The sequence below is a fragment of the Heptranchias perlo genome, chromosome 26, assembly GCF_035084215.1.
Source record: "Heptranchias perlo isolate sHepPer1 chromosome 26, sHepPer1.hap1, whole genome shotgun sequence".
Classification (NCBI taxonomy): Eukaryota; Metazoa; Chordata; class Chondrichthyes; order Hexanchiformes; family Hexanchidae; genus Heptranchias; species Heptranchias perlo.
The window spans coordinates 18,770,314-18,784,493 of NC_090350.1; the positions used below are offsets into that span (position 1 = coordinate 18,770,314).

The 14,180-nt window shown below is 40.4% G+C and overlaps 1 protein-coding gene across 1 annotated transcript; it reads left to right on the forward strand.

The window, feature by feature from the left end:
- The first annotated feature begins 652 nt into the window (after nucleotides 1-652).
- Nucleotides 653-13,866, forward strand: LOC137342524 (gap junction beta-3 protein-like). The gene is made up of 3 exons (XM_068006456.1): nucleotides 653-795; nucleotides 1,146-1,200; nucleotides 9,715-13,866. The coding sequence occupies exon 3, from the start codon at nucleotides 9,741-9,743 to the stop codon at nucleotides 10,536-10,538; it is 798 nt and encodes a 265-aa protein (XP_067862557.1). The 5' UTR covers nucleotides 653-795; nucleotides 1,146-1,200; nucleotides 9,715-9,740; the 3' UTR covers nucleotides 10,539-13,866.
- Nucleotides 13,867-14,180: the final 314 nt, after the last annotated feature.

Genomic DNA, 14,180 nt, shown 5'->3' on the forward strand with positions numbered 1-14,180 from the left:
GAATCGGGGTGGGGTTAGTCTGAGGGGTGGGATCAGGATCGGATGGTTTGGTTAGTTGTTATAACATTTAACATGAGCACGAAATGCTACTTTGCAGTGCACACGCACATAATGCATGACATTCTCCTCCAACTACTAGCAGCCCGGGATGTTTGCAGCATTTGCACATGAAAGGATTGCCCAAAGCATTTGCCAAAACAACTCTACGATGAATATGAAGGCACACCTCTCTTTACCTCCACATTACCACGTCCACTGCCTGAGAGCAGCTTACAAGTGGGAAGATTGACAAAAAAAACAAATTATGTCAACAATTCAGTCCTTATTTGAAAAGTTTTTCCAAGATAGGGAGAAATTGATATTTCAACATCAGTCTGAAGGAATTTGGCTTGCCAAGGTAATTGCTGATTAACTGATCAGGATCTGAATTAATCAGGAACAGGTATTAATGCAACGCAAATGCATACGTTCTAACCTTAGAAGGTGGGAGGGTGCCCATATTGCTTTCTTATCACAGCAATGTCAAAGTTCCTTGAAAAAATGCTGATTCTGCCACCTGGCCCTTTAAGAGCAGACAGCATTACTTAAGGCCCCACCCAGAACACAGTGATTGGAAAAGAAAACAAGAAGGAGTCTGAGGAGTTTCTCCCAGCGTCAGACTACTTCATACAGCTCTAGGGTTTAAACAATTCAGCAGAGTGGCCCACTGCAAATTTTCGTGGTTTGGAACATTCTTCTCGTTCTTTTCCAATGCCCATGCCTGTGGATATGAAGCTTGAAAGCAACTGTTAACTGGTGAGTCTTTCATTTTATCTTGAGAATCAAAAGCAACAAAAAAAGTCTCATCAGTGCATTTCACGAAAGCTGAAAGTTAACTATTAAACGAATGGAAAGAATATTACAACCTTATTTTGGAAGCATAATTTATAATGTTTGAATTTACACTGTAAGTAAAATCACAAAAGCAAGGGCTGTTAAACTCAACATGTCTGCTTATTCACAAAACTACCTATTCTTTTCACATATTGACACATTCTTCCGTCGTTATTAAAATTGCATTCGGAATTGTGTTATTCCCCCACAATATATTCGATGCAATTGTTCAAAATAATTTATCTTTATTTTTGTCTTTCATTTTTTTCCAGGTAAAGAAGGCTTGGAAAATAAAGTGACCTTAGATTACAGACACATTCAATCCAGGTAAGAAATGTAGGGCAATACAAACCAGTTTGTCTCAGGTATCAGTGAAGGAAGTTGAGAAAGAAAAGAAGTGTGTACAGATATGTTGAGTCACATAAATAGTGGAGAGAAGGAAGTGCATTTCGAAGAGTAGAAAAGTATAATTTATTCTGCACAACATCTCCAGGGTTCTCAGTTTTGGGGGGCGAGATTTTCCCTGCCACTGTATTGGCTGTGTATTATGACTACTCATTGTCATCTGACTGAGAGGTTATGTGAATACCGTATCTCGGTGTTCAAAAGGAAACACTGATATCATGCTTTACTTTTCAATTAGAATCACCTTTCTTTCAAGTATTGAATGTTTACCCTTATTTCTTTATATCTTGGGATGTTCATATTGTCAAACCACTTCTACTAAGGTTGTGCAGCAATGTTCTGAGGTGGCCACTGGTATAAAAAGCCCCTCATTTACATTTAGGGAACTATTTTCAGCCTATTGAGGCCAAAAAGGAAACACAGTTGCTTCCAAGTCACATGTACCAAGTGTGGAGTGTTTCCAATCATGTGAGGGTCAATCAGCCTTGCTGGTCACAACTGTACTCATTTATTTACGGTCGAAGGTCTGGGCTTACCCTTCGGAATCACACTGAAGGATGAGGAACAATGCAATTGACACAGGTTTCAGATTTTGAATAGTAAAAGTATGTTTAATATGTACAGCAAATCTCAATGTGGCAAAACTGATGCTAACGTTCCTATATGACAATGAACAAATAGATTACTTCCCCTTAGACTTCTTAAACTAAGCCCCTCCGTGTTCCCTCACTCACATCTGTTAACTCCCAACACTACACTGCTAAGGTTTGGTCAGGACACGGCTGTGTGTTGAGTAATCTGCAGGCTGCGATTGAAATGCTCACCCTGCTGACCTTGGCTGCCGGGTCGTGTCTTCTACGATCGAAGTCATTGGGGCCGTACCCGTTCCTTGGGGTATGCGACTTCCTTCGGTCCTGGTTGTAGAGAGAGCGGCCTGCTCTGATCTTCCGATGTTGTAGAGTAGGGGCTGGTGTCTGTTTGACAACCACTGTTCGACCCCCTCCTTCCTGAGGCTGCAACAGTTATACTGTTTTCTGGCTGATCTAGTCAGACGGTGCAAAATGCTATGATTGGTCCCTGGAGAGAAAGCTTTGTTTGAATGTGTATTATTTTCCCGCCTCTCATCTAGCTGGTTTTGGGGGCCAATGGGAACTGCTGATCTTGCGTACTATATGAGGTGTGAACTGTTTTCAGATGGGTTCTGTTGTCCCGACCGACTGACTTAATTATATCAACCGGTGGATTTCATTGTCTCCTTAGCCAACTTGGAGCCGGTGATGATGTAAGGCAATGTCCCTGTTGTAAAGAATCTTACAACACCAGGTCATAGTCCAACCTGGTGTTGTAAGATTCTTTACATTTGTCAACCCCAGTCCATCACCGGCATCTCCACACAATGTCCCTGTTGGTTGGGGTGGGTTTTAGTTCAAAAGCTTTTTCTTTCTGGTCTGGGATCTGTGTTTTAAACAGGGTCCTTTTCGCAGCCATCTTCCCAAAACTGGGGTTTTCCCCTGGCGAATAAAATCTTGGATTAAAAAGGATAATCCTACACAAGTCACATGTTTCTGGCCGTGGACCTTCACCAATGTTGGGTGGAGGTCAGTACAGACCAGCAATGCAAAAACCACATGGCTGAGCTGGGTGTCTGGGGAATGCCACCCAGGGCAGTCCAGCTTTGCCATTTATGTTTGTGCCCAGCATCACAGGGAACTATCACCTCATGAGGTGGCACTGGCACTGCTCAGGTTATATTACAGTGGCACTTAATATAAATGCAATATCAAATGATGTTGAGCAGAAGCTGCTGGCAGGGATGGCATTTTCAACAACAAAAACTACAGCAACAACTGTATTTATATAGCACCTTTAATGCAGTAAAGTGTTCAACAGTGTTTCACAGAGGCATGAGGTAAAATGGATGCCAAACCAAAGAAGGGATAACCAAAGCTTGGTTAAAGGTAGAGAGGTGGAGGAGTTTAGGGAGGGAATTTCAGAGGCCAAGCCTGGAAGGCTGAAAGCACAGCCGCCAGTGGTGAGCTGAAGGGAATGGAGATACACAAGCTGCCATAGTCAGGGGAATAGGGGCAGGGACGGTTGTAAGGCCAGATTACTCCAATGCTATCCTTGCTGGTTTCCCATCTTCCAACTTCCTTTCGATTCATCCAATACCCTGCTGCTCATATCCTATTCTGCACCAAGTCCCAATCACCCATTACCCCAACTTCGCTGACCTACAATGGTTCCTGGAGGTGAAGACATGGAGGGATTTAGGGAAAGAAATCCAGTGCATGTGAGGTTGGCAGTTGAAGGCACAGCCACTAATAACAGGCAAAAGAGAAGGAAGCATGCAGAAGAGGCTGGAATCAGAAGAACAGCGAGTTCAAGAGGGTTTTCTAGGGCTGGAGAAGTTACAGAGATAGGGCGGGGTGATGCATTCGAGGGATTTAAAGACAAGGATAAAAATTTTAAATCTGAGGTATTGGGAAACTGGGAGGTAATGTAGGTTAGCAAAGACGGGATAATATTCGAGCAGGGCATAGTGCAGGATATGGTACGGGCAGCAGAATTTTGAATTAATTGAAGCTTATGGGGGTTGGACGATGGAATACTGGCAGGGAGAGCATTGGAGTAATTGAGTCTGGAGGTGACAAAGGCATGTATGAGGGTTTAGGCACTGAAAGAGACCTACCAAAATTCATGAAAGACATTTTCTCTCTGAATGTGACCATAATACATGTTATTTGGCCTGACGTAGAACATAAGAAATAGGAGCAGGAGTAGGTCAATCGGCCCCTCGAGGCAGAAGTGGGCCATCTTTTGGAGGTCGGTAGCAAGCAGTCTTTGTGATGAAGTGGATATGGGGTCGAGGTTGAACCTGACACCAAGGTTTCAAACAGTCTGGTTCAGCCCGAAACAGTGGCTTGGGAGGGGGATGGATCATTGGCAAATGAGCAAAGTTTGTAGCAGGATTCAAAGATGATGGCTTCACTCTTCCCATGATTAGCTAGAAGATAAGACTCATTCAAGACTAGATGTTGGAAAAGCAATGTAACAGTGGCAGTAGGGGCATCGAGAAAGATGGTGGAGAGGTAGAGCTGAGTGTCATTGATGTTCACATGGAATACTGTTGCCAAGGGAAAGCTTGAGGAAGAGGTCAAGGATAGATCCTTGGGAGACTCTAGAGGTGACAGTTTGGGGGTGGAAAGAGAGCAATTGATAGAGATGCTCTGGCTATGATCAGAAAGGGAAGAGCGGAACCAAGCAAGGTCAGTCCCATTGACAACAGGGGAGAAGCATTAGAGGAGGATAGTATGTTTCACCAGGTTGCAGAGAGGTCAAGGAGAAGGCGTAGGGATAATGCGTCATGGTCACATTCACAGAGGACATCTTTCATGACTTTTGGTAGGTCTCCTTCAGTGCTGGGGGAGGTTGAATCTGGATTGGAGGGATTCATACAGGGAGTTGTGGGTGAGATGGGTTTGGAGATGGAATCCGGCAACATATTCAAAGGTCTAGGAGAGGAAAGGAAGGCTTCACTGATGGTCATCCTGATCCCACTGTCTCAATAAAAATATCCCACTTTAGACTTGAAGGTCAAATTCTAAAATGATACACAGTTTCGTGCTTGAATTTGGAGTGAGCCTTGGGTTATAATTTTATAGGTTTTTTTTCCAAAGGTATTTAATATGCAATTGCACTGCAGAAACCACCCAATAAATGCGGATAATGATCTCACCAACTAACAAATAAATAATCTCATAGAAATTCATTTGTAGAAGTTAACAGACCTTGAAATTGGGCGTTTGATTGGTTGTTTGATTGTTTTGTTGGTTGGTTTATTTGTTCATTAGCTAATTTGCTCATTGGTTACTGTATTGACTGGACTGTTGATACTTTTGTCTGCTCATCAGCTGGTAGGTTCCTTGGTTTGTTAGTTGAATTTATCATTGGTGTGTTAAGATAGCAAAGTTTGTCAGGAACAAATAATTCAAGTAACATTTAATTTTTGATTAACCCAAGAAGGTTTTCAGCAAAGTAACTAACAAAGTATTTTTGAACAGATGAGAGCTGGATAGATGGAGGACATGCAAAGGATAGTATAGGATACCCAGATTACCACCTCAATGGAGTGAACTGGGTGTTTCGATAATCTCAATTTTGTATCTGATTTATGCAAAAGGTTGCAAACAGCATTTAATTTAAAGCAAAATAATTTATTTGGATTTCATTTTTTGTTTTAATCATAATTATTGCAAACACAACAGGTGCTGTCATGCTTCCCATCATGTCATGTGAGCTGATATTAAGGGATATGGAGCAAAGGCGGGTAAATGGGGATGAGGTACAGATCACCCATGATCTAATTGAAGGCGGAACAGGCTCAAGGGGCTGAATGGCCTACTCCTGTTCCTATGTTTCTGCTTCTTGTCTCTCTCTAGTTATGATTGTCTACTATCTTGAAAGGATCAAATATTCAGTTCATGTGGCTATACTGTCCTGAAAAGTGATTTGTTTCACAAATGGTGCACAGAGCTAGTGTGACTACGTAGCTCTGTACCTTCACACGTCGGGCAGATAGATAAGAATATATTGGCAATGCAGGTCATGTGTAGTCCTGCTACCATGTAACATTTCAACTCAACAGCTTGATAACAGTAATTGGGAAGGAAGAAGTAGTTCTAATTACAATGTCACACTGCCTAATAAACTTGGCATAGCTCTGACATGTTGTAACATCCATTTGTCTCATTTAATTTATCTGGAAGCCACTTGTATAAGCACCTTCCTTTGTGTCTGCCATTAGGTTGCAGTTTTTGACAAATTAGCTGACTTTGTAGAGGAAGAAAACATGGGGATTTTTTTCTGTTTTGACTCAATTATTCTGGAGCCCAGCCATCCTTAAAGGGAAAACACCAAGCTCCGTGAAACATCTGTTTTATATACCCATTAGGAGAGAAAAAAGAAAAACAAAATGTTGGAAATCTAATAGAAGAAAACAGAAAAATGCTGAAATTGTACAGCAGGTGTAGTCACTGAAAGTGACTTTCTCTGAAAGAGAGGAAGAAAGAATTGGATTTCTATAGTACCTAATCACATCTCTTATAAATACACCACGTTCTATTGTGGAGCTCTAGGTTCAGTTGAAGGGTAACACCTGAAACATGCCATTCTCTTTCAGATGCTGATTACACCATTGCACATTACCAACATTTCTTCTATTTATGTTACTCTGTTCCAATATCTAACTCCTTGCATTTTTATAATTTTGTCCACACTCTAAATGCAATGGATGTTTTCTTCATTCTTGAGTGCAGCCATTAATAGAGGCAGGGAAATGTTTTGCTGTCTTTTGACACTTGATTGTGATGCTGGTTAGAATTACAGGAAAATCAGGCAGTTATGTGTTCATTTTCCTCTTGCATCAGGGTGCAGGCTAGTCAGTGAGACACACAATCTCTTCCTCTCTCTAATCGCTGCCAACACCTGGTAATTTTATAAAATATCTTAATTAAAATACCTCCTGTGTTGACATTTGTTGTTTCCCCATGCATTTTAGCCAGCAATAATGAGCAGTGTGAGGTGCAATGGTGACAGAAATCTGTTAGCAATCTCTCCACATCGATCAATCTCTCCACATTGATCAAAATAAGTGGGAACATTCATTTTGAAACCTGTTTTTCCTGTGATGATGAAATGATAAACCACAAGTTTGTGCAAAAAAATAGATTTCAGAAGTGTTCCATGATTTAAGTAGAAGCTATTTTCAACATGAAATTTCCCTTTAGCGTGCCATTGATATTTTACTCATTGGCGTGCTCTCTTGATCTGTGAGCCGCTGACAAGTTTACATATTTCTGAGCAGTGATATCAGTTTGATGTGTCAGACATTGACCACTTTAAGGCATTCCTGCAAAGCATGTAAGCAGGTGCTGACCTTCTCAACACCCACACAGTGACCTCCATCCATTTCAGCTGGTTAGAGGGACAATAGAATCAATACAAAAGTTACACATTCCTTTCTTTAGTAGAGCTAACTAGAAAAGAGTTACGGCCTCACTTTAAGCAAGTTATAACTAGAAGAAAATTAAAACAGAATCCTTACCTAATGTGAAACCATTACACTGTCTGGCTTAGGGAATGTTGTTAAACAAATATTTAGTTTATATCACATTTACATAACACATATCAATATTTATTTCATTATCAAATCATTGAAGGTGGCAGAACAAGTTGAGAAGGTTGTTAAAAAAGCATATGGGATCCTAGGCTTTATTAATAAAGGCATAGAGTACAAAAGCAAGGAAGTTTTCCTAAACCTTTTTTAAACACTGGTTAGGCCTCAGCTGGAGTATTGTGTTCAATTCTGGGCACCAGACTTTAGGGAGGATGTCAAGGCCTTAGAGAGAGTGCAAAAGAGATTTAATAGAATGGTATTAGGGATGAGGGACTTCAGTTATGTGGAGAGACTGGAGAAGCAGGAGTTGTTCTCCTTAGATCAGAGAAGGTTAAGGGGAGATTTGATAGAGGTGTTCAAAATCATAAATGGTTTTGATAGAGTAAATAAGAAGGAACTGTTTCCAATTGCAGAAAGTTCGGTAACCAGCGGACACAGGTTTAAGATGATCGGCAAAAGAGCCAGTGGTAACATCAGGAAACATTTTTTTTGGAGAGAGTTGTATGATCTGGAATGCACTGCCTGAAAGGGTGGAAGCAAATTCAATAGTAACTTTTAAAAGGGAATTGGATAAATACTTGAAGGGAAAACATTTACAGAGCTTTGGGGAAAGAACATGGGAATGGGACTAATTCGATAGCTGTTTCAAAGAGCCGGCACAGGAACGATGGGCCAAATGGCCTCCTCCTTGCTGGACCTACCATGATACTATGAAATGCCGAATTTTCATATTGATGCACAACATTACACAGATGAAAATGAAGACTGTGATGTAATTCAATTTGATGCAAACATTTTGTGTGGCTTCCAAAGACAGCATGATAAGGAGGCAAGGGGAAATGCTGCTGCATTACCTAATCACTGTTTGTCATTCAAATATCTCTTAAAAGCAACAGTAGTGTTCCTGTTTTCTAAAATAATATCACAAAGCAGTGTAATTTGTTTGTGTGTTCAAGCTGCAACGTGCCAGTCCGACTTGGGTTCTCATCCAAAATCCTGCACATAGCAACATTCCAGTTTCGGCCTGTGCTATCACGGGGAGCTGCCAAGTATAGGACAGCTGCTTCTTCATTGGGCAGGAAAGACAATTGGAGGGAAAGTCATGCTTCCCCCTCCCCAGTTGCGTCTCACCTCGTGACTAGCTCAAAAATGACACTGTCTTGCCTCCTAGCCAAGGAGTGATACTTTATGTGAAGAAAACCTAAACGGAACAATCACTGTGATCCATCTTATAATAAGGGCAAATGCCTAGTCTTAGCCAATGACTATGGTGTGGGGAACATAGAAAAGTAAAGAAAACATTTTCTGAATCCCTGATTTCCTTCGTCCCACCATTGGCCATCTGCAGATTTTCAAAATGGCTTCTCAGAAGGCGGACAATCTCCTCCTCACTGAGGTTCAGGTAGCAAAGTTTGGGCCTGTGGACCCTATTTGACCACCTCCTTCCTGGACTTCTTCCAGGTCTAAGTGCTGCTCCCTGAAGCTCCCCAGTTGCTGCTGGTGCTCCTGTTCCTCCTCTTCCTGCAGCCAGTAATAGGGTGGCCAATATCAATCACATCCTTCAGTGAAGCAAGTACCTCATTGTGCTAATAGAATGGTTGAAATGCCAAAAAGCAGAATTTCAGCCAAAAAACATTTACATAAAAGCTCCTTCAACTGACCAATGATCTGACTATTTGCAGGTCAGAAATGACCGTTTCCACCCTATATCACCCAGCACTAATGGGCGGATCCAGTACTGAACTAAAGTGAATGAAAATGGCATTGGGGTCCAATTGACATCATAGGACCTTGATATGCATACTTTAATGAGCCTCCCAAACTGATGTTGCCTTTGTCTAGACCCTGGACAATCGAAGTCCATAAGCACCTTGGGACATTTTACTCCGTTAAAGGCGCTATATAAATGCAAGTTGTTGTTGTTGTAATCAAAATGGTGGTGGGTATATCAGCAGTGGGAACACTCCTATTTTCATAGCAATAGTGTACACTATGTAATGTACACAGTGTAACATATATGTTCGTTATGTAATGTGCTATACACCAAATACAGTAATCTGTACTGGGAAGTAGATTTCAACAGTCATTTTACAGAGGTCTTTTAAAGAGAACAGAAGTGCTCAATCTATTTTTCTAGGTCAGATCCTAATTCAGTTTCTCACATCCATATGGGAGATATCAATGCAGTACATTGCTTGAAATCAAATTATTATGTTACACCATAAGAAATGAATCATTATGTAGATTTTTTTTTGTTGTAGATTGAAGGTTAACAACTCCAGATACCATGGACTGGAAGACACTACAAGGTGTCCTTAGCGGTGTAAATAAATACTCTACGGGATTTGGACGGATCTGGCTGTCGGTAGTCTTCATCTTCCGGGTGCTAGTTTATGTCGTGGCAGCAGAGAAAGTATGGGGTGATGACCAGAAAGACTTCGATTGCAACACCAAACAACCTGGATGCGCCAACGTGTGTTTCGACCATTACTTTCCCATCTCCCACATCAGGCTGTGGGCTTTGCAGTTGATCTTCATCTCTACACCTTCCCTACTGGTCGTCATGCACGTGGCCTACAGAAAAGACAAGGAGAAAAAGTACCATAACAAGCACCCAGACACCAACACCAAACTATATCCAGATGCTGGGAAAAAGCATGGTGGGCTCTGGTGGACTTATTTGATCAGTCTATTTTTTAAAACAGTGATTGAAATTGTTTTCTTGTACATCCTCCACAGGATTTATGACAGTTTTGATATGCCTCGCCTGGTCAAATGTGAGGTCGAACCTTGCCCCAATATAGTAGATTGTTACATTGCCAGACCTACTGAGAAAAAGATTTTCACCTATTTTATGGTTGGGGCGTCAGCTCTTTGCATCGTATTAAGTATAACTGAAATGCTCTACTTGATCTCTAAAAGGTGTTTCAAGTTTTGTATGTTGCATTGTGGTAAAAGAAAATCAGTATTGACCAAAGAGAAGGCTGGCTATCTTGGCGACAAGCTCACTCATACAAATTACCTACATAATGGCAAGTCACTGGACTACATTCATGCTTCTGCCCCAAACCTTTCTTCAATATAATGTGCTTTTACCTAATTTTGGGTGATATTTTTGCCCAAGGGTGACCTGATAAGCAACAGCATGACTCTCACGAATGATACATCAGATCAAATAGCAATCTTTGCCAAATTTGCATTTAAGCTTCCTCAGACAGGCAGGTAGGAAATTTTGTCAGACTTGGCTGGATTGTCTATGGGCATTGGACAAACTACTATGGACCTGGGAGGGAGGGAAGGAGGGAAGGAAGGAAGAAAGAAGTATAGACTTCACATACCAGTGATCTGTGCTTCTTGGTGGGCTTTGATGGAGCGTTATGGAGGTATCCATGCACTGGATTGTTACATCCTTGTGTTCAAGGAGGATAAACAACACACAGATGTGTGGGGAGCTAACTGGGAGGACAAGTGGAAAAAGAAAACATTTCGGGCAACGAACTAAAGTTGTGTTTTTGTTTTAGCAATTTCTTTCTGTCTTCATCTGCAAACAGCAAACAGAAGCAAAAGTTACCAAAACATTGCTAAAGGAAAGGTTTCATTACCAGTATCAGCTTTTGAAATTAGGCTTAAAACTATTACCATTGATTTTAAACATTTCTTCCATCTATTTCTGGTGATTCTGAATGTTGAGAAATGCGCCAATAGTGGAATTAGTTAGGATGAGTTACTGAGCCCAAAAGTAGGAAGGTGAATTCACGTCCATATAGTTGAAATAGTGTGATTGTTGAAGCACTCGAGATTAATGACTCTGTACCTACTGGCCTTATTTCAGCTCCATCGCACTGTCACCCCTCCAGTCAATACCCCTGATAATGTCATCAGGATTCACTGGTTAAACCAAGATCATCAAAAAATCAATGGGAGAAAATGATTTAAAATGAATCATACTTCTTTTGTGCTATTTACATTTTAAAAGGAGACGCCAGGCTCTGAAATAGTATTGGTGGTGAGTTTCTGTCCTTAAAGAGGATCCTCCTGGTGACAGCACTGTGGGAGAACTGTCACCACACGGACTGCAGCAATTCAAGAAGGCGGCTCACCACCACCTTCTCAAGGGCAATTAGGGATGGGCAATAAATGCCGGCCTCGCCAGCGACGCCCACATCCCAGAACGAATAAAAAAAAAAGTTTCCTTCTTTAAGATCGGTTCTTGTGGTGAGGCTTCCTCTGTAATTTTATGTACGAGCAGCCTTTCAAAAAAGATTGAGATAAGGTTGTAAAGTACAAAAGAATTAAAGTTTTGGTTACTGGTTTAATGGAATCATATAATTGTGACCATGTCCACTGTTACCACCCACACACGTAAACAAGATAACTGGTATGTAACTACCTGGCATGCAGAATTTTGCACTTACATTTGAACAAAGAGAAACCTAAGAGATTATATGAAGTATACCCAATGAAATGACTGAGAAGAAAGTTTATTTTGTCAGAAAAAATGAGACTCTAGAATATTAAACAGTGCTTGTTGTAATTTGATTCTTCCAATATCCTAAAGCCTCCTTTGGGAACAATTAAATCAAATAAGTAAGGCTCTTATTTGAGGAAGTAACACTATCTAGATTTTATCATGCACATACAGGGCAAACTGATCTCTCGCACGAAACAGCAAGAATTGTTGATTTCTCAACCCATGAACTCTGATAGAGAATCAATCAGTATACAAGACAGGTCAAGTACTGCAGAGAAATGAATTTGAGAACCTAAGGGATAGAGAATGAGTTGAGGAGAGGGAGACTCAGAATTGCCCAGCTCTCCCAGTTCCAATGCTTTAGAACAGATCAATTTCTTTATTCCTGATGACTATTGTTGATGCTTTGAAAGAGAATGTTTTTTGGGTAATGTAGGTTCAGCATTCAACCTGATAAAACCTGATGTATTTCCTGAACAAACAATCTGTTCTTAAAGTATTTTTTGACAGACTGAAAAGCTTCAATTTGATAAATAGATTGTTGCTTACTTTATGTTCTGCAAGCTTGCTGCTGTAGCACATGACAATTATACCACACCATTTCTCAATGGTTATGTCCCAATTACAAGTCTCACATGAATCTATCATTTTTAGTTGACTTTTTACTTAATTTAATATTGGTTGAATCTAGGAAGCAACATTGCTTGTAATTCATCAACTGTTTACATTGCAGCAATTTATATTAATGCTTTTGTTTCGATGTGTTCCTTGTATGATATTAACGATGCCTGCTGCAGAAATACTGATGTATATTAATTCTGGAGGAGGGAATGGACATCACACTTTCATGGGCTATGTTAATGAATTCTTCTATGTACTTCGCCAAACTTTGCTAGCCCCATTGCAGAGGTTTGTTTTTTAGCTATTGAGCTTTATTAGTCATGGTGCATGAATTTACTTCATTAAAAGCTTCGACATGTGTAGACAAGAGTCAGGGGTTAAAACATGGAACTGTCCTTGATAATTACTCAATGCCTGTCAATGACTTTTAAATAGCCTCTGTGTTTCAATGCGGGAAAAGTAAATTATGAAACATAATTTTGTAATGTCTGACACCATTGTTGAATGTTGAAATGGAAGACACTATTTAAATCACGATTCAAGGGTAAGATTGTGATAAACAAAATAAATCAATAGATTGCAGATAGATTTTCAACTTGCACCAAGGATTAAACTGGCTTTGCGGATCAGACACCTTTATAGTAACCGCCCGATTTAATTTCCAATAAAAGATGACTGATCCACCAATTGTTACACCCGGTCGGCAGGTTGAAAATCTACTCCTGTATTTTTTGAGTAAAAGTGTTATATTGGGCAGAACTTTCAACTTTGGGGAGTGCGTAAAGCAGGTGATAGCAGGTCGGCTGCCAATTATCAGTTCCATTGAAGTCAATAGAAAGGCAAATCAGCCAGTGTGTATAATCGGGTGGCCTTTCTGCTACTGCCTGTTTTAGGCCACACCAAAGTTGAAAGTTTCACCCATTGTTTCGAAAGGATACTGAATGCTTACCCATGTATTACACTTTCTGAGAGCTATAGACCAGGGAATGTTTACCTTCAAGTATCCCTGTATAACAAAAGGGACATCACATGTATGAAAATAATGGTTTGAATTTCACACTTTAGGGGAAAAAGTCTTTTAAAAGCATATGTAATGCATTCTGTTGGTTTATATGGAGCAAACATTTTACCTGTAAAGATGAATGTATAGTTTGTGTTGAAAGTTTTCCATGGAAATATTGTCAGTGACAGCATACATTTGACAAATTTTCCACAGTTTCTCTGTTCTCGAATTACCATTTACTGTATATCGTCCCATATTTATATTGTGTATATTTTGCAACAAAATGAATGATTCATTAAAATAAATATTTTCTAGTAATTGAAAGTGTCTCATTTAACCTTAATTTCTCTTGAGAATCAGCAGAGCTCTGTCCTCCTTTTAGATAACTGATAATTCCTCTTCTGGTTGTCTGTCTGAAGCATGGAGATACGCAACCCAGGCTTCTACCCATGCCACTCAACAGAGTGATGCCAAGGCGTATAGAAAAGCTGTCCAGGTTGATTTACTCCTCCATTTTCCCTCCAACTTCTGTGGGGAGCCTTTGTTTGCCCTAACTGAGATTAGTGATTCATCATGTTGAGAATTGCAGACACATTTCCAACTCCTAACGCCCTATCATTCAACTTGTTGGT